General features: G+C 38.1%; 1 protein-coding gene across 4 annotated transcripts in view; it reads right to left on the reverse strand.

Moving 5' to 3' along the window:
* Positions 1 to 26596, reverse strand: part of PPM1B (protein phosphatase, Mg2+/Mn2+ dependent 1B) — a 59616-nt gene that overhangs the window by 14089 nt on the left and 18931 nt on the right. For all 4 annotated transcript variants that reach the window (XM_056488793.1, XM_056488792.1, XM_056488791.1 and 1 more), the window contains exons 2-4: positions 19980 to 20124; positions 6403 to 7266; positions 4415 to 4532 (exon numbers count right to left, since the gene is read on the reverse strand). In XM_056488793.1, coding sequence (XP_056344768.1) covers positions 4415 to 4532; positions 6403 to 7248 — 964 coding nt within the window. In that variant the 5' untranslated portion in view covers positions 7249 to 7266; positions 19980 to 20124. The remainder of the gene's footprint in view (positions 1 to 4414; positions 4533 to 6402; positions 7267 to 19979; positions 20125 to 26596) is intronic.

Genomic DNA, 26596 nt, shown 5'->3' on the forward strand with positions numbered 1-26596 from the left:
ATGCACTACAACTAGAAGTGATTAAAATTAAAGACTGTTCCATTAAACTTGATGTTTATTATCATCCATCCATCCATTAAGGATGAATCATGGCTAGAAAAGGAAATGATAGCTAAGTAAGTATGCCTGAATGTTTGGATTATGATCAGTTCTTCCACACATATATAAATTAGCCACAACTCCTCTTATAAATTGCATCTTTTTGTACAGTTTTACTTAGTTAGAAGTAATTGTACTGCTATAGTATAATTTTGCTGAGATACATTTGACAGGAAACATTTCTTATGAATAGATACTTTTTATACCAAGAGCACATTTGGTTCTATACACAGGAAAAGTAGACAAATAGCAAGAATTAATAGTAAGAAAAAAGCTACAAAAGCAAGCAATTTCTAAATATTTACTGCAAGCATAAGGGGTTTATACCTTCTTAAAGAGGAATGAAAGCAATTACAGCTAAAGATTGCTATATGTTTCTTGGTACTACAAACATACACATTTATACTGCATAATAACTTCTCAAGGAGTGCTGAACTGAACCACAAGCATCTTTTCTCCATTTCTAGAAGGTGGCAAATCAAGCATTCTGGATGAACTAAGCATTATCTTTTTCTTTTCCTGGTATTTGAGTAATTTTATCCAGAACCTGTTCTCTCCCCGCCTTTTTTTTTTTTTTTTTTTAAAAAGCTTCCTAATAGAAAATCGAGAATAAAGCAAACGAGCAAGCATGACCTCATTACACATCTGTTAGCAGATACACACTGTGGATGTGCTTGACAAAGGCCATCAGAGAAACAAAACAATCTGTTTTCAGAAACAGATTTATGGGCATTTACGAAGTTTTCACCTTAATCTCTGTGATATTAAGAATAACCCTACAATTAGCTTTGCATTGCTAATATAATTCAGACATTTAAGGAATAATTCCTATATTATTATAAATGTATGCATATATTCATTATAGTCCTCCACAAAGTTTACTACTTGACTTCTAAAACATTTTTCACTAAAAGCCTAACACTTTATGCACAGATAGGCATTCTGAAAATTCAGGTAACATTTCACTTCAATTTTACATAATGCAGGTCCTCATCCAGACAGCATTACTGCTGGAGACAGCATTCTCCATATTCCAGCACCTCCTTTCATGCCCAGTTATCAGATTATGACAGATCAGTTTTATATATGGTATATATTCCACATAAGTAAAATGCATCATCCAACTCAGGGGATTAACTGAGTATTTACCAGTAAGACTGTTTAAGCTTAAACAGATCATGTGTCCCTACTTATGATTTGTGGGGTTAGTGGTTTTTTTGGGTTTTGTGGAGTTCCGTAGTTTGTCTGCTGTTAACTGCAATTCTGATACACCCTTTCAAATAAACTAAAACATATCAGAGAACTGAATTGACTTCTGTGCCTAGTTTTGTCTTTATGGGACAAAACTTTGCATCTCTGAAAAACAGAGTATTTGCAGGGGGCAGGAAGAAAAGAGTGACCTAGCATAACCTCATTACTGCCCAAAACACCTGTGGCAGGTGCCCCGTCCATGGCAGTGACATTGGAACTAGATGACCTTTTAAGGTCCCTTCCAACCCAAACCAGTCTAACTCTGTGACTGTGCTTTGGAGATGGACCAGTTAAATGACTCAAACCAGAAGCAGGGCTGTGCTCAGAGTCATAAATGACTCAGGCACAAGCTTAACCTCATTAAGTATGTCAGTATGCTCTACAAGTGGCAGCTTTGGAATGCAGTTATCCACATTCTGTCAACCTCAAAACCCAAACTAGCAACAAAGCATTGGTATATAATTCTTCCACTGGAAATCTCTGTAAACAATGACTTGCTGAGTCTGCTATTTAATCAATCTGTTAAAATTAAGAAAAAAAATCTCTTGATATTAAGCCAATAATTCTCTTTTAAGAACTCTGGAAAGATGTTAAGGGAACTACTAACCCAGATCATTATACAAACATACAAAATCCCAGCATTCCACTTAACGAATGTACAAAGACAGTATAAATGTTACATGTGCAATTATTAAACTACTTTTCAACTTTATTTTTTTACTTTTAAAAGAATCTAACCAAAGCATGCCTTAAACACTGCTTTTCTCCCTGAGCCAGAGCTTAAAGGTTTGATGGGTTTGTACAGTCAGCTTGAAATTTAAGGTCCACAAGAGTACAGAAACAGAACAGTGTGTATTCATCAAGAACAAACACCAGTGATCAAACTAAAATTGCTTCAGGAAGTCCCAAAGGATTTTATACTAAGTTCTAATGTTGCCCTGATTTATATTAGTCACTCAATGAAAGAGGAAAATATCCAAGAGAACTCATAGTTAACATTTTTGACAACATCTATCTTTGCAGCTTGGTAGTTCAAAGGACATCTTATTTTTTTTCCGAATGTTTTTACTACCTGTATAAATATAATTGTTATTGACTATCAGCCAACTGCATGTAACTTGTGAGCTGTTAACTCATTAACAAATTTTATAAATTGTTCTTGTTAATTTGTGCTGAAACACCACTACTTGCCTTTTGAAAGGAACAGTCAGCCTCCAGAAAGGTATTTTAAGCAAATCCATATTATTAGTGTCACAACATATCTACCAGGCTTTATGCTTTTAGAGTTGAAGACAGTTTAAACCTTTCAGGCGCAACTTTTTTATGCACTGCTGTCTACACTAAGTTTAAAGATGAATACAAAACTGATTAAGGCAGTTGTCTTAACCAAAAAGAAACTCCACCTTCAAAAACTTTTACCAACTCCAACACTTGCGATGATACTCTTGCCCCCATGGGTTTTCTTAAAGTCAAAAGCATTCCTGCTCACTACTTAAACCTTTAAATCAGACACTGTTTTTAAAAATTCCAACATATTTCTAAATTTTCCTCATGCTGCTTAGTGGTTTGAAACATTTTGCTAAGTCTTTTATCCTTTCTGAACAAATAATATTTAAGGCACATGTGTAAGGTAAACTGCAGTCCCACAACTTTTTTTCTTTTAATTAAGGAGACTGTGTCAAAATTACATTTCATAGAATCTACAAATGCAAAAATTTGTTAAAAATCATATAGTTCAAGTTCTTCTGAAGTCTGTTTCATTTACTTTTCTCCACTCCTTGTCAAAATTTCTCAAATATGCTGTCATTTTTTGCTCAATACTTGCCTTCTAAAGGCCTTGAACTCTGTCCAATTAGCAAAACACAGAATGACACAGGGAACTCAAGCAGGGAAAACAAAAAAATCAAGAGCTCAAGCAACAGAAGTTCAAGTTTTGGAGCAATCCATTTCTAAGAAGCACTTAAGCTAAACAATCGTTTTGAGTTATATTTTGAAGGACTCCCTATCAGTTGGGAATACAAACTCTCATCTTTTATTCTGGTGTATGTTTTATTTAGTTAAATGTGATAACAGAGCAAAAAATAATCACTTAATAGATTAGTTAATCCAGACACTCTGATCACAAGCTGACAGCTTTTCTATTAATCTTAACATTCACTTATAAAAGCAATAAAATCCACTGCAGTTCCATGTACTTTTCACCTATTTGCTAACAGAGCAGCCACCAAGAAGCTGGGAATACTAACCTTAACCACTGTGCACACCTGACTGCTGCCAACGAAGGCAACTGCTCCTGGCTCCCTCCCAGAGCCTATTAACAGCTCATGTACTCTACTCTGACACAGAAGATAACAGGTATTTATCTTAACTAGTGTCATCTAGGAAGTCTGGGATGTAAGCCAAATTCCAAGAAACAGGCCTACAGTTAGCATTTGAAGTGACCACTGGTGCTCTCTAATCTCAACAGAAATTACAAATATACAACCCATTTCAATTCAGATTTCATTTAAACAAGAGGAAAAGACACCACACACAACAGCTGTGTGTTCAGAGAGAACTCGTACCTGAAGATTGTCATATATATATATTAAAATTTAGGATGGCTACATCAACTATCTAGATTACTGGATCATTAAAACCCAGTAGAGCTCTTTCTTTCTGTCAAAAACTTGCATAGAAAAGAGGAAGAAACAGTACAAACACCCCTTGTAATATTTCATAAGCAGGACATCAGCAAGCTTGCAATTTACTGAGCCAATGCAACACTCTGCAAGGCTAGTTGCATTATAATCTATGAAGACAGAAGTAAAAATTGAAAGCTCACATTAAGAAAATGTTTGCAAAATACCAGGATAAACTAAGCACATGGCCTAAAACATTCCTCCTGACATACAAAAGTTCAGAGTTATAAAAGTTCAGACCTGACTTTAACTCAACATAAAGTGGCATAATGTCTTTCATGGCTTTTGTTTTCATGCTCAAGATAGTTCTGACACTATTGTGCTCACCATCACAATCAAACTCTGATTTGTTAACTATCTAGTGAACTAAGTGGATTTCTTACCTTCAACCCGTGATTCCAAGTACTTATCCAACTCTGCATCTTTTTTCACTGCCTCCTCTGAGACCTTAGGAGCATTTGAAAAACAAACTAATACAATACTCATGTTATCACGACTCCCCTATGTGACAAAAAAGAAAGAGAAGTCAGTATCTCTAGTCTTATTCTTCATCTTTCTACTCTAATCACATTTGTACTTTTTCCAAATACAGTACCACAGATACACCTGGAAAAAAAAGACAACTTGAAAAAATTCTGTATTTTCATCAATAAGAACTTCTCAGTGTCCCAACTACACCATTCACTAGAATTAATTTGACTGATTTTGACTGCATATTCTTCATATTGAAGTCTGAATAATTAATGGATTTATCTACATGTCAACCACTTAAAAATAGTATCAATAAAACAGGTCAGAAATTAGGTAGCCATGTAATGTTACCTTAAGCCAAATGGAAAAGCAACTCCTGTTGCAAAATGAAATGTAGACTACTCCCCTATACTATTAGAATAGTTTAGCTAAAACAGCTAATTTGTTTTTAGTTGCAGGGCATTCATGTAAGTCTTTACATGCACTACAAGTCTATCAGAATGCACCTGTGTCACACAGCACCTTGAAGCAAGTATAAATGTATAAACTATAAATGGCCATGCTAACCTTACAGGCTATTGTGTCATCAGAAATACCACTCAATGGCTTTTTTAGATACTAATTTTAATGCCAGTTCTTTACTAGCATACTGTGATACTATTTTCCTGCTCGTATTTAATTTTCAAAATTATAATTCACAGCCAAATTTAAAAACACAATTCTAAGCCTCTTACAAGGGGATCCAAAACTACTGGTTTGAAAATCAAATCTCAACTTCACATTTTTTGGTGGAGAACATTAAGTGCCATTAGTCACTGCATCCTATTGCTGTGTAAACCCAAGCTACTGGATAGTTCTAATAATCTATCACAACAAATCCTTCTCCGGAAGCAATTAAGAATTTGACATTAGAATTAATTCTTTCAGAAATACTGCTTAGGAGCTAGCCTACACACCTTTTTCTACAAAGCATATGAGGCCACCTTTTACTTAGTATTATGTGACACAATCCACAGCCTGAAGACATAAAACACCATTCTAAAATTGTAACAGACATCCAGGATCTGACTTTGGAAAACAAACACGTGGTCAATGCTCAGTTTTACTGGAAGTATCCCAGAGTGACCATCCTTTAACAAGGCTGGTTGAGTTCTTGGTCAGCAAAGCAATTTAAACTAATTTAAACGGTATTTAAACCAATCATACACTGTATGGCATATGCTGGAATATAACCCTGTTTCTGGAAAAAAACACACAACTTACCCTTTAGAGCTACAGTTTTGAATTTTAGTATTTTCCTCAAAATTGCATGTTTAGTCTGTGGTCTAACAAAGAAGTCTGTTTGTACTAGCAGGAGTTGCACTTTTCAGGGAATGCTGGAAATGGATATCTAACATATGTAGACAAACCAGTAGTTGATCTAAACTAAATTTGAGGAGTGGAAGCAAGCTCAGGTGCAAAGGTGGTGTTATTCCACCTAACCTACAACGAGCTGAGGGCACAGGTGACAGACAAACATGGTGCCAACACTGGTTTTACACAAAGGATACAAACACTACCCAACTTCAAAGAACAAAAAAACCCCCAAAGTATCTCACTCAAAATAGTTTAATTTTACAAATTTTCTATTCAGAATCAAAGTTTAGAACTTGTTTGAAACTATATGCAAGCATTACCTGGGGGAAAAAAACCAGCCTTTATTTTTGCAATTACTATCACCTTTCCAAGGATATTCCAAGGTTTATATTCTTCAGCAAGGACATACAGTCAAATGGATACAGAACTTTGACGATAAGAGGTTGAAGAAGGGGAACAGTAGGCCAGGAACAGCTGTTAATACTGTACCCATCTAACCAGAAGATAATTTTAGAACAGCTGTTTGGAGAAAACAGTTACATACCTTATGTAAACAAGTGTCCACTACCCAATTGCACACTGTTTCCAGGTCATCTGATACTTCAAGTCTAGACTTTACAAATTCACAGAGCTCTTCATTGCTCATTACATCCCAGATTCCATCACAAGCCAGGATGATAAATTCATCTTCTTCTGCCCTTAAAATTTCACACACCTCAGGCTCTGGAGAAACAAGTTGTTCTGTAGGGCCTTTACCATCAACACATTTGTAGTCATAGTCCCCCAGAGCTCGAGAAACTGCCAATGAACCATTAACACGTTGAATCATTACACTGCCTCCTGCATTCTGGATTCGCTCTTTCTCCCTCGGGTTGCAAGGTTTGTGATCCTGTGTTGAAAAACAGACTTGTCCATTCCTATAGAGAACAGCACGTGAATCACCACAGTTGATAAAGTATATATGCTCAGGTGAAATCATAACTCCCACTGCTGTTGAGCCACTTCTGTCCATGCCATTTCTGAGGTCTGCAAAATTGCGCATATACTCATCAATTTTCAAAAAGCCAGTTCTGATTCCACTCTTGACATTTTCCACTGAAGGTTCAAGAGCAGATCCAGGTTTTTCTGTCGCCCTAAAGTCTTCATTGTTAGTGATGTGTTCTAGTAAGTGTGTGGAGCAGTAATTTGCAACACGAGATCCCGCGTGACCATCGTAGACAGCAAAAAAGGACCAGTCCTCTAAGCCATGGGGAATACCTACAACAGCTGTGTGAGCATCTTCCATTTCCACTCGCCATCCCTGCATACTGCTGAGGCCGTAACGCAAGCCATTCCCTGCACCATGAGCATTATGTTTTTCAGTTTTTGGTTTATCCAAAAATGCACCCATGTTTATGCAATATTGAATCTAGAAAACAGAGAAAAGAAGTCTTATTTATAAAGCCACCATTCCATATAAGCTTTGTTGTCTGCTTCCAGTGTTTCTTCTTTGTAAAGCAAGTGATAAAGCATGCATACATGCAAAGTTAACAATTACACTGGAGGAAAAAAATAATTAATACATGACATGAATGAAGTGTGAATTTACAAACCTCTGTTGGCATTTTTAATGTTTTTTGCTGGGGTGCTTTTTTGAAGAGCTATTTCACCAAAATTAAACAAATCTCCATACGAAGGCACAGGAGTTCACATACCTTTGCAACCCTGCTGATTTTGTCATCCTCTGCAGAGGCTAATTTATGATGGAAACCTAACTATATCACTCCTACTTTCTTTTTACTTTTTTTTTTTTTACTGTGGCATGAAGAAAATTCATGTTTATAAATAAGAACAGACTGGTCTCACTAGCTTTGCATGATACCACGCTACTTCTGTATTCTTGTAAGCCATGGCAAGTGACCACAGGGAAACACAGACCATCTGCCAACGGAACAAGGCAGTAATTCCTACTTAAATACAAGAAAACCTCTCCCAGCAATCTTTTAATAAATTATACTTTGTCATTCATAAAACATTTCAGTATTCACTGTAGAATCACAGATTGTTTTGGGTCAGAAAAAACTTAAAAATCATCTTCTTCCAACCCCCCTTGCCACGGAATGTAAACCTTCCACTAGACTAGACCGCACAAAGCTCCATCCAATCTGGCCTTGAACACTTCCAGGGATGGGGCATGCACAGCTTCTCTGGGCAAGATTTTCCAATGGTTCACATTCACAGTAAAGAATTTCTTTCTTATCTCTAACCCAAATGTACTCTCTTACAGTCTGAAGCCATTACCCTGGTCCTATCAGTACACTTGGGCAATAGACCCTCTCCAGCCTTCTTGTATGCTATCTTTAGGTACTTAGAGGCCTCTAAGATCTCCCCAGGCTTCTCCAGGCTGAACAACCTCAACACTCAGCCATCCCTCAAAGACCTTCATGTGCTTACATGGGATTTAAGTTCAAAGCTTTGGACGGTAAAGTTTATTCTATTACAACAGGTATGAGCTAAGGGAAGTAAACAAACCACAGAAAGTCAGAAGTTCTTCAGTATTTAGAGACCATCTCGAGAGAGCATGGTAAAACATGAATAATCTACACTGAAGCTTTAGAAAACTTATGATTTTCTCTCCTTTACTAGACTCAGGTGTCCAACATAGACCGGAAAAGCTATCTTGCCCTTTACAAAGTCAGCACAGAATACATTCTTTAATCCACAGATCTCAGAAACCCAGGTATCACAACTTCAGACCATGCTAAGTCACCACCCTACAAAATCCTCAGATGTGAAAATTACCGCAAATTTTATGCAAGAAGAATTGGCAAAAAATTTTGCCGTGACTGATCATGAGCAGTCACTAGTCTATGACACAGTAGTACACACTAAGTCTACAAAGTCATGATAATCTACTCCTAGTTTAAGAATTTGTTGCCAGACCAGGAAGAGATTAATTAATCCTTACTTCTTACATTTCCCTCATCTAAACACACAAGAAGTACACAGAGGAGTACAACAGATAAAGCAAACTTGACACTACCTCTCTGCTACAATCATCTCCATGCAGCGCTGAGGGTCCCAACTGCTTGCTCAGCAGTTTTTTGCAACCATGTGAATCAGCAGAAAGGGCACGCAAAGTGTATCCACCACTGAGATATGTAGTGAAAACTTTTCACAACCCCTTCTCTCAAAACATCTGATTTTCCTTTAAAAACAAACAAAATTCATCTGTGCTAGAGGGTAAGCAAGGCAGTGCAACACAGCACCACAAATCAGCGTTCTCAGCAACCAACATTCTCAGTTAAGAGCTGAACAAGTTCCACATAGTTAACTGTGCAACTAACATCAGTAAAGGAGATGTATGAAAGGATTCTAATATATTCACAAATTACACACAATATAAAACTATTTTAAAAGCACAAAAAACATTCTTACCAGTAAAACTGTCATAGAGGACTGAAATGTTGCCAAAATAACAGATACCCTCCAATACTTCATACCTTCTACGAAATTCCTTTAATTGTGTTAAGTATGTCCTTACATTCTTAAATCAAAAATGGGGACGAAATCATGTGACTGAGTGAGGAAAAAGATCAAAACCTATGTAATTGCAAAGGCCTGTGGGCTCAATATTGCGTTGTGTTTTATATCTGTAAAATAAAACTCTCAAAAAGCAACCACCAAAGGCACGTGTCAGTCCTTAGTTTTACCTGCTTCGTAAGTTGTTTCACTTTTTCACAACTCAAACTGGAAAAAGAGAAAACCACACAATTCAAGATTATATTCTCAATAATCTAAATATCCTATTTAATGCTGCAAATAAAGGATGCAGAGATTGACCTGCTATCAGTAAGTCTGGGAATCCTCTTTGCTTCCCAGGCTTTCATCACGTGTCTACTGGAAGAACAAAGCTCTACCTTCTCTATCCCTTCCATGACAGTGTTGGAAGACAGCTTGGCCTTTTCTCCTCCACACATATTAATTTCTGGTGGTGAAAATGTTTACCCCACATTAAATTATTAGTTGAAAGTTTCAAAATCAGGAAGGCCATGTCTACTGTAATTCCCAACATTTTCTTGGAAATGGAGAAGGCCTTAATTCTTGTCTATGCTCCACAGACCATTCTTTAAACCACCATATATTACTCAGATCAAAAAAGAAACCCTAGGATTCTCTTCTCCTTTTAGTTTTTCCAATCCTGTAAAAGGTTGGGAAAAAATAAAACAATAATAATCACAATTTTTAAAAAATGTATTTCCTGGCAGGACCAATAACCTCCAAGGCTCAAAGGCTTTTGGAATGCCTTTACAAAGGAGAAATTACTTTATAAAAAGAAATTACTGGCCTTTGCCCCTCTCTAGCAATGAAGAAGCTGAATCTCAGCAATACACTACCAAAGCTCCACCTATCTGTCTAGTTCATCTCTAGCCTTACATCAATAGCCAAGTCATTCCCAAGAGAGTTCAGGGTAATAAGTCTCTAACAAAAGCTGACATCCCAGAGCAAAAATCTAACCCAAGGCTTAGTTCTCTAAAGTTCCAACCTGTATTTTTCTCTAATGCTTTCTACCAGAGTTACATCCTACATGAGGTCCTTATCTCATGTATAGGCAACAATTCAGGCTCAGGAAACCAAAGACATTTAGCCTTTTGAAGTATAAAGGAATGAAGGCAAAAGTCATGTCCTCTGACATACAAGAAAAATTTGTGATAAATATCCTTTCTGCCCCAGCTACACAGTTATTAGATCTGCCATACAGGAAAGAGCCTTAAAATCAGCTGTGTATAAGCTTGTGTTTGCATTTAAAAGACAAACAATCCCAACTGCTGATTTTCTCCAAAGACCTACTTAAAAATTGACAAACAGTTCTTGCTCAGGTATAGATATTCATTATTTTCTACTACATCATAAAGGGGAAATAGACAGCTACTTCAAGAGAAAAGCATGCTCCTTTCAATTTAGATTTATATTTCACAGGCAGAATATTTACTTGACAACTGCCATAAAGGCCAGAGCTGTCCTGACTTTAGCTGGGATAGAGTTAATTGTCTTCCTAGCAGCTGGTTCAGAGTTGTGGTTTGAGTACAGTATGAGAGTAATGTTGATAACACACTGAGATTTTCAGCTGTTGCTAAGTACTGTTAGGTACACTAAGTCAAGGACTTGACAGCTCTCATACTCTGCCGGGGAGAAGGCAGGAGGGGCACAAGAAGCCGTGAGGGACACAGCCAGGACAGCTGGCCCAAACTAGCCAAAGGGATATTCCATTCTATATGACATCATGCTTAATATATAAACCAAGAGGAAAGATAGCCAGGGCTACTGCTTGGGAATGGGCTGGGCATTGGTCAGTGAGTGATGAGCAACTGCATTATGCTTTTAATTATTTTAGTATTATAATTTTCTTCCTATTCTGTCCCATTAAACTGCCTTTATCACAACCCACCAGTTTTCTCACTTTTATTCTTCAGATTCTCTCCTCCATCTGACTGGGTCAGGGTAGTGAGTGAGCAGCTGTGTAGCACACAATTGCTGGATGGGGTTAAATCATGACAGTCATTTTTGGTGCCCAACACAGGGCACGATGGGTTGAGATAATGACAGATCTTACTAGAAGGTATCAGAATAAATTTGTTATAAGTACTCATTATATTAGTCACTGGTCACAGTGGTGATGCATTTGCTCTCAAAGTTGGTGTCCCTGTTAGTAAAGCTGCATTATATAACTTTATTTGTATATATTGCCCCCTGAGCTGTTTATCACCCATGGGAACTGGGCTAAGGTTATGTTGTTGTACTCTGTAACACTGTCTCATTAAATGACAGAACTGCCGCTCATGAAACTGATCTGGTATTTGTACTCAGCACTGCCCACATCTCCATACTTTGGGAGCCATCTATAGGAAACTACTAATAATTACAACTTTTACCTCTTCTCAGAGACCCAATCCATGGGGGAGACTGCTACCTTCCTTGATCTTCCCTTTCGCCTCTGGGCCAATTAAAACCGCACTTGGGAATATCCCTGGAATGTTCAAACCAGCATTCTTATTGTTGTGTCTTCTGAATGTGTTCAAGGTCTTGTTTAGGGATCAACAATTATTTCAGAATGCCACCCAAGGCTCTGCCCTACCCTCCAGTGCTTTGGAACTTCAGCCCTGAACAAGTACAAAATCTGGAAATTCTAGTTAAATACTTGGAAATGCTATGCTGCAACCCTGGCAATTCCAGAGAGACAAAACCCACAGCAACATGCTGTGGCCTGGCCCAAGCCTACTGACCCATATTCAGTACTGTACAGTACCCCTGAAAGAAAAATAAGCCTCTGGATGTGATGGCAAAATGATGGGCATAGGGGCTGCTTCAACCCCAGTGACAAGCTCTGTGGCTGAATCAAAGCACCAACTCATGCCTGCATCAGCCCCTGTGATACATAAGGATGTGTGAAGGTGAGGTTATTTAGTGAGGGATGCAGCAGCAGGGCCATCATAAGAAGAGGTGGGGGAACAGGCAGAATGCATAGAAGACACAGTTAACCATCTGATCCCTATCTCTGAGTTAGCTGTGACATATGCAAAAAGATTTCAGCCATCATCAAAGCACCAGCACCTGGCTACTCCAATGCTGGAAACAGGCCCAGTAACTTGGAATTAGAGGGTAGAGAAGTCAAACAGCTGGCATCCCATTCTACAGAAATGGGTATTTACAAAGCAACTGGAAAAGGGGCACAAGCCCTCAGCCTCTGGAAGTGACTCCTATCAGGTATGAAGGAAAGGTATTCATTCAAGGAAGATTTTATGCCACCCATGCAAGTGGACCATCATGGATAGAGGCATCCAGTATCTGAGGCAATTAGCCATGCTGGAGATTTATGGCAATGTGGACAAATGTGTTATCCAAAGATCCAGATGAAGCCAAGTGTACATGACCCATGTGTATGGGTGCACCATTGTCATTAACCAACTCATTGGGAGTAATGGCCTGGAAAGATGGAGAGGGACAAATGCTCGCCAAATTGGTCAACTCCAATAATACAAACAAAATGCCTCTTCCTTGCTACAGACCTGTATCTTGGCTGTGGACAAGGAAGGCAGATGCATCCTATTTCCCACCTGTATGGACCAGTGTCCTAACTATTAGGAGTAAGCATACACAGCACAGGCCACTCTGTGGTCACACAGGGAGGACATGAGGAAGTGGGATGGAAAATTCTACTTGACCCTAAAGGCATGAATACGGAAATAGCAAGGAAAATCACAAGAGATGGTTATTGCAGGACACTGCTGCTCCAGTCTCTACCAGGCAGTTTCCCAGACAGAGTAGAAGGGCTGCTCTTTCTCCTGATCTTCAAAGGACTCTGATTCACATTTATAAGAAGTGAATAAATAGTGAATTCTACAGCCAGGACTAGAGGGGCCCTGCCTCCAGCCAGGTGAAGGAAAGAAACAGCTGGGTTTAGTGGACTGTGTGGATTGGGTGACCTTGCACAGCAGTCCCACAGGAGTCAAAGGCTCTAGCAAAGACTGCTGCACAGGGGCAGGCACCACCTGTGTTTCTGGAGTGGCAGGGCAAGTCCAACAGCAAACTCTGTTGGAGACCAAAGTGAGCCTGACTGGGAACAAGGGGCAAAAGCACACTATTGTGACTGGCCCTTAGACTCCAGTGCACCCTCTGATTAAACTGTTTCACAAGGGTGTACTTCAAGGACTTAAAAAGGTACTGCTGGGCTTCTGATATAGGTGCCTTGGAGACGATAGCAATCAAACAGCCATCTACCTTGCCCCATCTCCTGGAGGATGCTTCCGGTGTGGGTCAAAGAACAGCTGCCATCACAATGATGCACTGATGCATCACTGATGCATACTACTGATGCAGCAGTATCACACCAACCAAGACACCCTGACACCATCCATAAATTGATTTGCACTTACTCTCTGGCAGCCCTGTATGGACAGTGCAGACTAACAGTAGACTGTCATGGCCTGAACAAAGCCATGCCACCTCCAAGTCCAGCTGTGCCAGACCTGCTGGAACTTCAATACAAACTGCAGTCAGAGGCAGCCAAGCAGTATGCCACAATTGATACTGCAGTTTTCTCAAGCCATTGGCAATAGAGCCAGGCCCATCCAGTACACCTGGAATCAACTATTCCAGATGTGGAAAGACAGACCTACTATTAGTCATGGACTGATCTAAACGGTACTGAAACAAGGTAAAGCCCTAGAACACTTAATACATTGATGACAATACTGTGTGAGGCAATACAATAACAGAGAGAGGGAAATATAGTTCGAATCCTTCTGAAAACTGGTTTTGCCATAAAATAAAAAAAGTCAAAGGACCTGAACAGAACACTTGGCAATCATCCACAGGATTACATTTGCTCAAGGACCTGGGTGCACTTGGTGGGTAACACAGAAGGACGTCAAGGGGATTTGATTCTGGGTAAGAACAGCGAATGATTTGAATGGTATTATATTGTTTTCTGTAAAATATTGTAGGTCATCACTTCCATGGTTGTTAAATGCCAAATCAAGGGTATTGTAATAGAATCACCCAGATTAATGAAGAATGGAATTTTGATGATAGAACCAGACAAGTACAGCAGTGATGGAACTAGCGCTGACTTCAGCATAAAACAATCTAACACTATGAACATTCTCTTCTGCCCTGAAGGACTACTACAACAGATGAAGCCCAAAGTCATGGACTAGAACTCAACAAACATTTTGAAGGGGTAGCCCATATACTATAGGAATGGTATCTCTGTGTATATTGCAAAATATAGGAAAGGTGATCGTGATTACTTGGGTGTATTGGAAAGTGTGGGACCTGGTAGGATGCAAATGCTACAGAATGAGGAGTGGATATAGCCCTGCTTTCAGGTGGGATAGAGTTAATTAATTTTCTTCCTCATAGCTGGTATAGAGTTTGGATACAGTATGAGAATAAAGTTGATAGCAACAACTAAAAATATCAGTGTGTTATGCAGTGTTTATACTAAGTCAAGGACTTTCTTGCTTCTCATATTCTGCCAATGGAGAAGGCTGGAGGGGCACAAGTAGTTGGGAGGAGACACAGCCAGGACAGCTGGCCCAAACTGGCCAGAGATACTCCAACACATATGACACCATGCTCAGTGTATAAACTGGGGAGAAAGCAGATCAGGGGCTCCTGCTCACATTGGTTGGCAAGTGGTAAGCAAATTGCACTGTGGATCACTTGTTTTGCATATTTTAATTATTTTTCTTCCTTCCCATTAAAAAGCCTGTGTCTCAAACCACAAATTTTCTGATTTTTATGATTCTCTTTCCCATCACACTGGGGAAGGAGGAGGTGGAGTCAGCAAGCAGCTGTGCAGTGCTTAGTTGCTGGCTAGGGTTAAACCATGACAGCAACCAACACATAATTAGATTATAAAGGTCTAAAAGCCATAATCAAAGTTTTTGTAGATAGTATAAAATAATTTTCACATCACATATCAGTTACATAAAAAACATCAGAACTAAACTAATACCACACCTTGATGGCCAAAAGTCCCAAAGGCAATAATGTATCTTTTCATAATATGAAAATGGTCTAACATAAATCTCTTGGGCTTAGGTAATAAAAGTGTACTGTAAAATGTCTCTTCTTCAGAAGGACTCACTCAACAGGCTAGTCATTTCTAATCAGTCAGTGCTGTGGAAAAGAAACAGCGCCAGAGTTTCCTGTTACAAAGCACATGTGTTCCAGCTATAAAAAACGAATGACACTTCAAAGGAAAAAATTCTGCATTAAAGATGTAAATGAAAAACAAACAGTCAATGTATCAGTGACAAACAATTACAAAACTTATGGAAAGTGCAGGAAGAATTAACTTCTCTGGTTTTAAGTTTAAAAAAAAATAAAAAAAAAATCAAAGCTTAGTCTTGGTAGAAAGCTCCTCTGTCTCCATCTTGCAGTCTCTCTCTAACACATACAGACTTTATGCAGTACATCTGTCTACACACATTGCAGATAGTTTTGATTTTTGATCCCAGAAAACTTGATCTTGCTTCTATCTTACTGACCTTAAAAATACTGGAACTACATGAATTTACATTAGGTGAACAGTTATTGGAGCTTGGCTGTAACAGCCACTCTATGTAGCTACAAATACTGGCATAGTCAAACAAATTACTGCAATCTAAGAGTAAGATCCGAGTATTTTATTTTCGCTTAAAAATTAACTATATAGAAGAACTGGTACTACCATTCCTGGGTTTTGGGAGGATTTGGGATTGTTTTCAGGTAATCTGTGGCCATGGGTGATGGCTTTAGAATGGATGTCAGCTGACCAAGGATACTGACTGAGAGAAATTAAGTATCAACATAAAACCTCAATATAGAGCCTCCTACCAAAACTTTGCCTGCCAGGATGCTGTTAAAGAAGCCAAACAGACTTCTAAACCGGAATTCAAAAAAATTTTGCAAGTCATCCCTATTACCAGGTAGCATACATGCCTAGGAGCTACAGCTGTAATTTTTAAATTAATTTCAGCACCTCTATTGTTACAACAGTTGGGGAAAAGAACCAATAACAAAGACAAACAAAGCACAACTTTCCCCCACCATACTACTTTTAAACCAGCAAGTTACAAAGGAGATGAAGATTTCAGAATGAACTTCAGTTATTTCAAATTGGTCTGGTGGTACAAGACAATCACAGGTGTAATTTAATGCTGAAGATTCACATCCATTTTCAATGTCAGTAGCACTACCTGAAAACATTAACGCTTCTGCTCTGCCTCAGCTACTCATCACTACATTGTGCCAGCAATTTCTTTTCTTTCAGAACTGCTGGCTGAGATGTTTTTGCCCTTACTCTTTGAACTGTTTCACTGAAGAAGTGCAAAGTTAGCTTTAGTATTTTGAAACTTAGTGACTTTGACTGCAGTGGGTTTGGAAGCCAGCAGCTTAGACAGCAGATCCAGGGGGTTGTAACCTTCAACAGAAAAAACAAAGAAATAGAAAGGAATACCAGGAGCTAGGTTAAGGGCTATAACCTTTCTAGCTATGTTGTTAACATGAGAAAAACATGCTTGTGGTTCTTTCAGAGATTAATTTTATAGTCTGCTTTCTTGCACTTTACTAAAATATGTATTATGCTACTTAATTACAGATCTTCCAGCTCAGCTTATGTGGCAACCATCTGTCTCCCATGAACAAACTGCATACTTTTATGCTGAAGCCTCTTATTTTTCTGGAATGCAGCTCAATAGGTACAAAGTTAGAGATCATACCTCAGATACTCACGATGAACTTCACAAAAACCTTGAACATGCAGGAAAGTGGACTCTGAATTTAGCTTTCTAATTACTGCACTTAGTACAAGGTCATCAGTGCCCAGCTCAGAGTATTTGCTCATCACAGAAACTGTATCATGCAGTTTCCTTCTTTTTCAAGTTGCAAAAGTCAGTTTCACATAGTTGGGGCCAAATGAAAACTCAAAAAAAATGCAGTGTTTTTCTTAGCTACACAGAATTCTGTGTTTGCTAGTGTGACTTCTGATCATCAGCAGCCCTTTAGCTCAGATTTGCACCACTGCTAGAGACTTAACTGAAGAAGTATGTAGTGTCATTATCAGTAAGAGACTACTCTTGTCAATGTCTTAATTAGTGTCACTCATCTTCTAAGATTTTAGGTAACATATTCAGCTTTTCTTTACCAAGACTCCCTCCAAACACCACAAACACTGGGCAATTCAAACCCATTTGTTACTTGCAAACAGTTTATCTGAGTTACACAGTAACTATACAAAATGCAATATAAAACACAGGCAAACACCCAGCTTGGTTCACCTAATAGAGCAAGGGTGGGCCAGACAGTGTAAAGCAGACTACTGCTGCCAGCACCTGCCTGGGAGCAGGATGAAAGCTAAAGTCTTTAGAAGTAAAGATAGCTCAGCCTACATCAGCATTCAGGCCCTTGTATCATTTCCTTGGAATAGAAATTTGGTGCACTAGCACTTCAGTGAAATAGGCCTGCCTGGTTAATTCAGGTATTACCTGTCCAGGCTTATTAACCTTGAAATCACATTTTGTCCATAACTCAAACCCTGCAACTCAGTGTGGTTTTATTATACCACATGGAAGCCTGCACTGTACTGCTGCCTATCCCTACTGACCATACTACAACAAAACTTACATCCTATGATATTTGCTGAAATTCCTTGTCTGTATCTGCTCAAATTTCCTGTAGCCAATAAGCACATTCTCACTTCTTTACTGGGCTGTTCAAAACAGATGCACAGGTAGCACTTGGATACTACAAAGCATTAACTTAGCATAAAAGTGATCCTTCACAGATGAAGTTTTTTATTATTTCTATGCAGAACTGCTGTTTTGGTTCTCTAAATCCAATAAGATTAAGTATTTTGAGTTAAATTTAGTTTGTTCCTTTTCAATCATCAATTTAACAAACAGCAGACAGGTTTTTACTACAGAAACAGCACCTCAGATTTCGACGAAAAAGAACCAAAATATATCCACTACACTACTGGTATTAAAACTGAAGAATTTTACTCATTAGCATGACACATCATGTCACTGGGAGTGAGTTTGCCCTTGCTCTAAATTTAGGCATTTAAGACAACTTTTCTTACCTTTTGCAAAGTCTGCTTACAAAAAGCTTCAGACACACTTTTCTGAGAATAGGGCAGCAATGAATCACCTATTCATATCATCTGTGAATTATTCCTAAATAGGTCTGAAACACCAGAATAAGCGGTCTGCAGCAGGTCTGCAAAACCACAGTTAACCAATATACCTTTGTTTACATAAATGAGAGGTGGTTTCTCGATTCACACAAAAATCTGAGGAAGCCAGACACAAAGGTTGGGCTGGATGAGTGCTAAAGGTCCACTCAAGTATGACTTACACAGTGCAAGAAAGGCTGTGCCTTTTTTCAACATGTTACATCACTGCAAAGTAAGTACAAACATTCCATCAACACAACACTAACAAAAACGCTCAAAACAAACTACGTTAGAACACTTCTTTCATTTTAGCAGCAGCAAAATCAACACCATCTCCTTGGCATAAACCTGTCACTGATTTATAACCTACGCATTACTGAACTTCAGAGTAAGACAGATAGGACAGCTTTAGACCAACAGTCCAGACTCCTGCTTGCCACTACTGGAAAGAGGAAAGCAACTCTTCCTGTCAAAGACACCAAAATGTGAAATCAAGACTGAAAAACCTTCACTTGATCATAATTCTGAAGACAGACACATGCAATAAATCCATTTCAAAGACAATCTTCAAAACACAGTCCCAGTTTAGAAACAGAACAAAACCTTTCAGAAACATACAACCCAAAATGTGCAACCTCTATGACAGGTGCTTGTGGGGATTTTTTCCATTATCATGGTCTTACAACATTGTATTAATCTTTTTTTTTTTTAAAAGGATTCAAAGAACATTGACTCTTAGTTTCCTATACATGAGTTCAGAGAAGGTGACAGAGTGACAAGAGACCTCCGTCACCATCAGATAAAGTTAATTACAGAAAACCAACAGCCAAAACATTTTTATTGACCTGGAAAAAGACATCAACCTTTACCCTTGAAAAGGTGATTCAAAAGCTGAAGCTACAGGAAACCTTGTAAGGGAAATTCAGAGATTTTCTGTAACTGATTAAAACACGTAATTTAAGTAACACTGCTGCTGTTAGTACATTTAAGGAAATACAGACCTTGTAGGGGAAAAAGGCACATGCAGACAGTAAACTGATCTCAACACACAGTGGGCAAAACACTTCATTCCTTTTACTGACACTGTACAGTCTTCAGTGTGAGAACATAACTTCTCCAAAATCTGATCAGCAGACATTTTAAGTGGTGAAAAATTACATTTCCCTGTCCCCCATTTATTAACAGTGTTTTGTATTGTAACAGAAGGAAGCTCTACTAGAAATCATATTTCATCCCTATTAAAAAATAACAGTAAGCAAAATTCAAATACATTTAAAGAAGAAAAAGCATAATTTTACCCAATCTGTTCAGAAATTTCCATTAAATCCATGGTCAATTACAAACTGCAAATTAAAAACACAGTCAAAGTAAAAGGAATTACATATACCCATAAATTTTCAAGTGGCAGAATTTGTTCTTACCTGTAATTTTAACCTTGTCAAGGTCCTAGTTCAGTGCTGAAAGAATTAGTTTACATTCCTGCTGCCAAGAAGCATGTAACAGAATGACTTGCAAAACCTTGAGATAACAGTACAGGACACAACATCTGCTTTATTTTGGTATTTCCTAGAAAGAAACAAAGGAAGTAGTTAGCTACTCCAGATGGTGTACAACAGATTTGTACATTAATTTTTTCATGAATACAACTTTTTCCTAAATAGAAGCATTTGAACTAAAGCTGTGCCTGGATGTGCAAAGACCTTTCAGTAAACTCTCTAAACACCATATTCAAGATTAATGCTAACAAAAAATCAGATTACTATTTTTCTCTATTTCCCTCACCAACACTGACAAGCACTTAAAAAGTCATCAGCCTGTTACCTGTCATTGAAGTCCCTAAATTCAGTAACAGAAGAAATAGCTTTTGCATGCCTGCTAGCATCGCTGTACCATCTTAATTTTATTCACCTACTCAGATGACAGAGCACACTCCTTGAGTGTTTGACAGGACTTAAACCCACAATGTGCAGCATGTGCAATTTTTGAACTCTTTATTCTGCTTCCTTAGATGAAAAAACTCACAAGAGTTTAAAACAAAAGCTTCAGTTGCAAAAGTATTTCAGATCCTCTGAAATAGGAATAATTACATTTCTTTAAAAACAGTTTCTATAAAATCAACCAGAAATTCACCTTTAAATGTAAAAGTGGCAAATAACCAACAATTCTGATATGTGGATCAACAACAGCATCTACCCATTGTTTTGAACAGGATGCAAACACCCCAAATCCTCCATGGATCAGGGACTACATATTTAATCTTATAAACCAGTGCAAGTAGAAGGAACTATTGTAGAAAAAGTTCTGGATAACAGCCAGCTTTGCCTGGGACAGGAGAGAAGTAGAAGTTTTACTGTGACAGTGAAGATTTTACACTGGTAACAGCACTCTGGATGAGCTGAGTGATAAAAGAGACCTACCGCAGACCTTGACTGACATTAAGCCTACTGATGGAAGAACGGAGCTACAACAACATTCATTATGGCTTGCCTCTTCCAAATACTAAATAGTGATAAAGGGTCATAAGTACAAAATTGCTCAAAAGGACTACTTTACCACCTTTTGAAGAATTGCAGGAGTTTAGTAAATTCTATGCCCATAGTTCTACACTGCTGCAAGCCCTGTGTTTTCCCCAGCATCCTCTCTTCTTCCGCACCACAATAAGATGGATTGTTCAAGGAACCAAATTAATCAGAAAAAGTCAATTATTTCCTGTCACTTGAGGTCTTCAAACCAGCTTAGGAAATGCCAGATCAGACAAGTGCCAACAACAGAAATGCAGAATCAGAAGCTGCTGCCAATTAATATTTGTTCCAAGTATTGTGTAACTACACCTTAGGCAGCATTCACTAAATCATTAATAAACTCTGAAAAAGTACCCTAAATCATTATATTGAACTACAAGGCAAAAGCCCTCCCCAAAACATAAAGTTTCAATAGAAAAAAGTTGTTTCCACATCAAGGAACTTCAGGGAGTAAAATGAAACACACCCAGTGCAAATTTCACAAAGTTGTGCTAAACAGCTCTTCTTAAATTTACACACAGGGTTTTAGGGCACAGACAAAAAACACACAGCCAGGATACAGCTCCCTACATGCAGTGTCTCCCACCTTCAGAACACCCCCCAGCCAGGAGGGTTACAAGGTGCTTGCACCAAGAAGTGCTCAGGAGCCTCAGTAGTTCTGTGGCCAGTAAAAGTGGCAAACTCACAGAAGCAGCCCTGGTAGATGGGAATTATGCTTTTCAGCATTGTGCATTATGCTTGAGCCCTCCCAGATTCTACTCTACAGAGGATGGGAGAGCACTCCTTAGACCAGGATGACTTTTAGCCAGAAGGTTGCTTACAGTAGGGCAGATTAAAAAATAGGTATTTTGAGTTAAGAGCATTTTACCTGAGAATATGATTGCATTTATACAAATTCTGTGTACACCATCTCACTTCTCAGAAATGTGGAATACAGTCTTCAGTATCCCAAAACAGAAAAGCACCTTGAGACATAGCATCCACCACTGAATATGGCAAAACAAAGGGAGACTACTTTGACTTAATCTGCACAGTAGTGACTCTTAACTCTCCAAATAAACTGCATGGATTGTTTCCTCTCAGTATGAAAAGACATTTAGATTCATGATACAGCTTTGGGATAACAAACCATATTATCCAGCTCTTAACAATTTGAGTGCCAAAAATGCTCACAATACCCAAATGTAAATATCTTGTCCAGACTGCTCATCATAAATTACATCACAAAAATAAAGTTGAATGCTTCCTATTAAAGGTTTAACAAAATTACAAAATGCATTAAGCATTTAATTTGGGCTACTTATGTCTTTATACTATGTAAATGTGTAATATTTTAGTAGGACTAAGTTCAGCTAACAAGACAACATCATCCCGCAGTAGGATAGTTTTTAATTGAGAAAAACTTAAATATTTCTGGGCTAATAACATATTTGAACTTGACCATGTTTAGTATTTTCTTCAGAAAGTAAGACCAAACAGACAAAGCCATAATAAGAAAGTCACTGCTAAAGAGCTACACTCAGTATTCCAAAATCAGAACATGAAGAAATAAATGACGCAGTCCAAAGAAATTTGAAGAAGCCTATCATGTTATTTTACAGAATGTAGCATCAAATGTTGTTTTTCCTCATGATTAAACACACACTTAATTCTGGTAGCAAAGCACTAATGGTCCTCAAGCTGAATTTTAATGTCTAAAACAAACAAAACCACTACAATATCCAGTTCTCTGCAAGTTTCCAAACTCTGGCCAGAGAATTATCAGAAAAAAAACAGTGTTTATTCTGCCTCACAACCAGCCAGAGCTGGACTTTGACCTTTCATGGATAACCAAATAACAGCTGCTTCAAAAAAAGCAAACAAACAAAGCAACTCATTGAACATCAGCAGAAAGGGCCCTGATCCACCCTATGACAGCACAATACCACCACTGCCAATACTGTCCCCCAGAATGTAAGCTGAAGAAGTAAGAGACCGAAGGGAGAAAGAAAAGAGCAGCGGTGTATGCCACAGGTTAGCTAGTAAACTACACCTACCCAAGGGCACGCTTCCAACACACAGCAAACCTAAGGTAATAAATAACATCCCTTTCTTGAAAGGGGCATTCATTGGGCTACCTGAATTTTGGGGACAGTAAGAGCACAGGGAAGTGCACTAGTGCTGCAAATTCATGCAGTAGTTCTTCCTTATTGCACCTACGTGAAAAAGCCAAAACTAAACGAGAAGTTATTTTCTGCTTGCTTATTGATACAATGCACAACTTCCACCCTAAAGAGAGAGTTGTCCATCCACTGTAAAAAAAGATAATGAATTCTCTCTACATTTGCTAAGTGGTTCTTCAGTTTATACAGAACCAAAATTGAACAAAGTCTTGATTTGTGATTCTACTGTGATTCAACCAAGACTGAACAAAGTTTTGATTTGTGGGTCTGCAGGTGTGGGAGTTTTTGGTGAATTCTTTTTCCCCCTTTTCAAACAAGGAAGCGGCACTAAAACATCCATGTTAATCAGTTAAAGTAAAGAGAACTAACTAAAGTTCAAAACTAAGAACTCTATGAAGCAATTTAGGTGCTTTATCCTTTTTGAAGCACTTTATACAATATTACAGTTTTGAAAAACCTACAGAAGTATCCTTCCACTGTGTTTTAGAGGTAAAACATAGAACTTCCTGAAAAGCTAAATGCCTCGAAATGAATTTGCTTGAGGTTCCAGTCAAAGTTGAGTTCAGCAAGTTGTAGTTTGCAGTTAAAAGTTCTATAGCCAGTTAGTAATTTAAACTATTAAATGATGAATTTCCAACAGAAGTACACTGTTAGACCAGCATTTCTCACTCACCTAAAAGCCTGCTAACACCATGGGCTTCACATTTAAGTATGTCCATGCATTTAAACATCACCTCACAAAAGACAGATATAAGTTACAGTGTCAGAAAGCTGTTTTTTGATACATCTTACAAAATATATTCTAAACTTTCTTCCTGCAGACCTGTCTTTAATATGTATTTGCACTTTTGCAATTCCTAAGTTCTCTGTGACTCACTTTCAGGTAAGCCTTAGATCAGTAAATTCACATTATGGCTGTGTGGATATGTTGGCAGCAATGGTAGCTTAAGTGATATTTGCTCTCAGCAGCCCATTCGTGTTCCATGCTCTGTGGCTGAGCAGACATACAGACAGCTATGCTAGTACAAATGAATGCCTGAAGCACAGACTGTTCATCTGGCTGATGAGGAAATCAAACTTTGTTGAATTATACAAGCAGAAGATGAAGGAAGAGCAAAAGCCAGCCTTACTGGAACTCAGAATGCAATCTGCATTTGCCTACTGGGAGATCACTGGCAAGCACTTACTTCTCTGTTCTTCTGCAACAGATCAGAGTCATGCTTAGCGCAGCTCAAGCAGAGAAATGTGGAATCATCTCTCCATCAGTTATGCTGGGCAGCTTTGCAACAGTCAACTTTAGGAAGAGAGGAGGCTGAAGAGCAGAGACATCTAACATGCTTCAGTAAAAACACCACAGTACTCAACTCTTTCATTTTCAGTTATTTGATCCTTAGCTGAACTAAGGAGAAGGAAATACTTTCAAGAGCTAAAATGTATTCCATGTATATGTTAGTTTTCTTAAAAAAAGATCCTCAACTGACATAACAAAGCATTGTAAACAGAGGACTCTGAACAAACATGTTTATTGGGGCTGCTAGGACTTTCTAGAGAAAAGAGTGCAGAAGTTTCTAACTAGCTTTTATCTTACCTTACATAATAGCTGTAGTGCCAGTAAAATTCTAGATACACATTACACCTTCCACAGCAATCCAGGAGTCACAGATTGAGAAAGATGTCTTTGTATTCTGTATGGATTTGTGTTTTTCCTTGATGCAAAGGGCAGAGTCTACAATAATTCATCTCCCTGATGGGTACTCAAAATTCCAGCTCAAACACACTGAAGTGATATGCATGGGCAACCTAAGATCATATTTACTATTACAGCAGTGCCCATCAAATAAGCACATTCTTACACTGTCTTCCCATAAGGTAAATTTAATATCACATAACTAGCTAGAAAACCTGCGTAGCAACACTTAATGTGCCAGTTTGAAAATATCTGTCCATCTGCTGTCTTTGCTAACATCTGGCCTTCAAACTGATGCTTACAGAAAATACAACCACTATTGGGTAGATTACTTGGATTTTGTAAATGTCCATAAAATCAGCCTGAGCAGTCAGATAAGATGATTCTGAGAACGAATCCACCATATCTGTCACCTAATAATATTAGAATGAATGCACATCTTTTCTGAAGTCCTCTGGGACATCACAGCATGTCCCTAAACCACACCTCTCACTTGACAGTCTCATCCACTCTCCCTGCTATAGCACTATTCATGAGCACCCAGAGTCTGTCACTCCTTTGCCTAGAAAAGAAAGGCATTAGTGAACTACAGTATTATTCAAGTTCAGACAAAATCTTGAAAATAAAAACCCCTCTGTTTATTATGCAATAGAAAAGGCTTAGCCCTTTCCAGTTAAGCTGTTCAAAGAAGGCATCTTAAGCATAAAACCATAAAAAATTCCTACAGAATCAATTGTCAGCAAAATCAGAGAAAGTAACAAAGCTCAAATCAGTTAATTCAGCAGCAAGTACATGCTTTTGGATAATGAACTCCCTTGTTACAAACCTCATTGTAGGATAGTTAAGAAAATTGACATAGTTGTATAATTTCATTACTAAGACAGCAAAGATGATTGAGATACAAAATTTTAAGATGCTTTAGCTGTAGGTTACAGTCAAAGTGTGATGGTTTTCAAAATATTAATATCCTTCTGAGTGTCTTGCATGAAATGGTCAGAAGAGGAAAGAAGATATTATCTGCAGATGGCTACCTTGACTAATTCCTCTGTGACCAATATTCAGTGATTTTTAAGCCAGAGTCCTCAAAAATTAATATTTATCTGGGTAGAGAACTTCACCCTAGCTCCTACAGGCTACCATTGCATTTAGAACAGGTCAGCTTTTGAATCTTGCTATTATCATTGAAGCCAATAAGGAATTTTTTATCCTCAGTACCATATCTTAAATTTCTGCTGTTCCTGACACCAAAAAACACCAAAAAAAACTTAAACATGTATTTCTGCACAGATCCTGTATTTAGAACAAATATCCCCCGGATATTCTCAAAGGCACAACACCACATTATCACATTTTGTCTATAAGGAGAATGAAGCCATTACAATATATGCATGCCAACTATTCACATTTTCCCCTATCTTACAAATATAACACAACCCTAAGTGTGACCACGACTATATTCAACCTTTAGAAGGAATTTAAACTCCACAAAGTGGGGTGAAAAACAAAAAGAATTAAAATAACACTATTTCAGTTAGGAGCAGGTACAAAAAACACAGCAAGAATTTGCTAATGCTGCTATATTTGACAATGACAGAAATAAAGACATATCAAATTCAAAAGGGATAATAGGAATTGGGTTTTATTTCTTTATATACGATACCAATGCT

This window comes from Oenanthe melanoleuca, chromosome 3 (assembly GCF_029582105.1).
Source record: "Oenanthe melanoleuca isolate GR-GAL-2019-014 chromosome 3, OMel1.0, whole genome shotgun sequence".
Lineage (NCBI taxonomy): Eukaryota > Metazoa > Chordata > Aves > Passeriformes > Muscicapidae > Oenanthe > Oenanthe melanoleuca.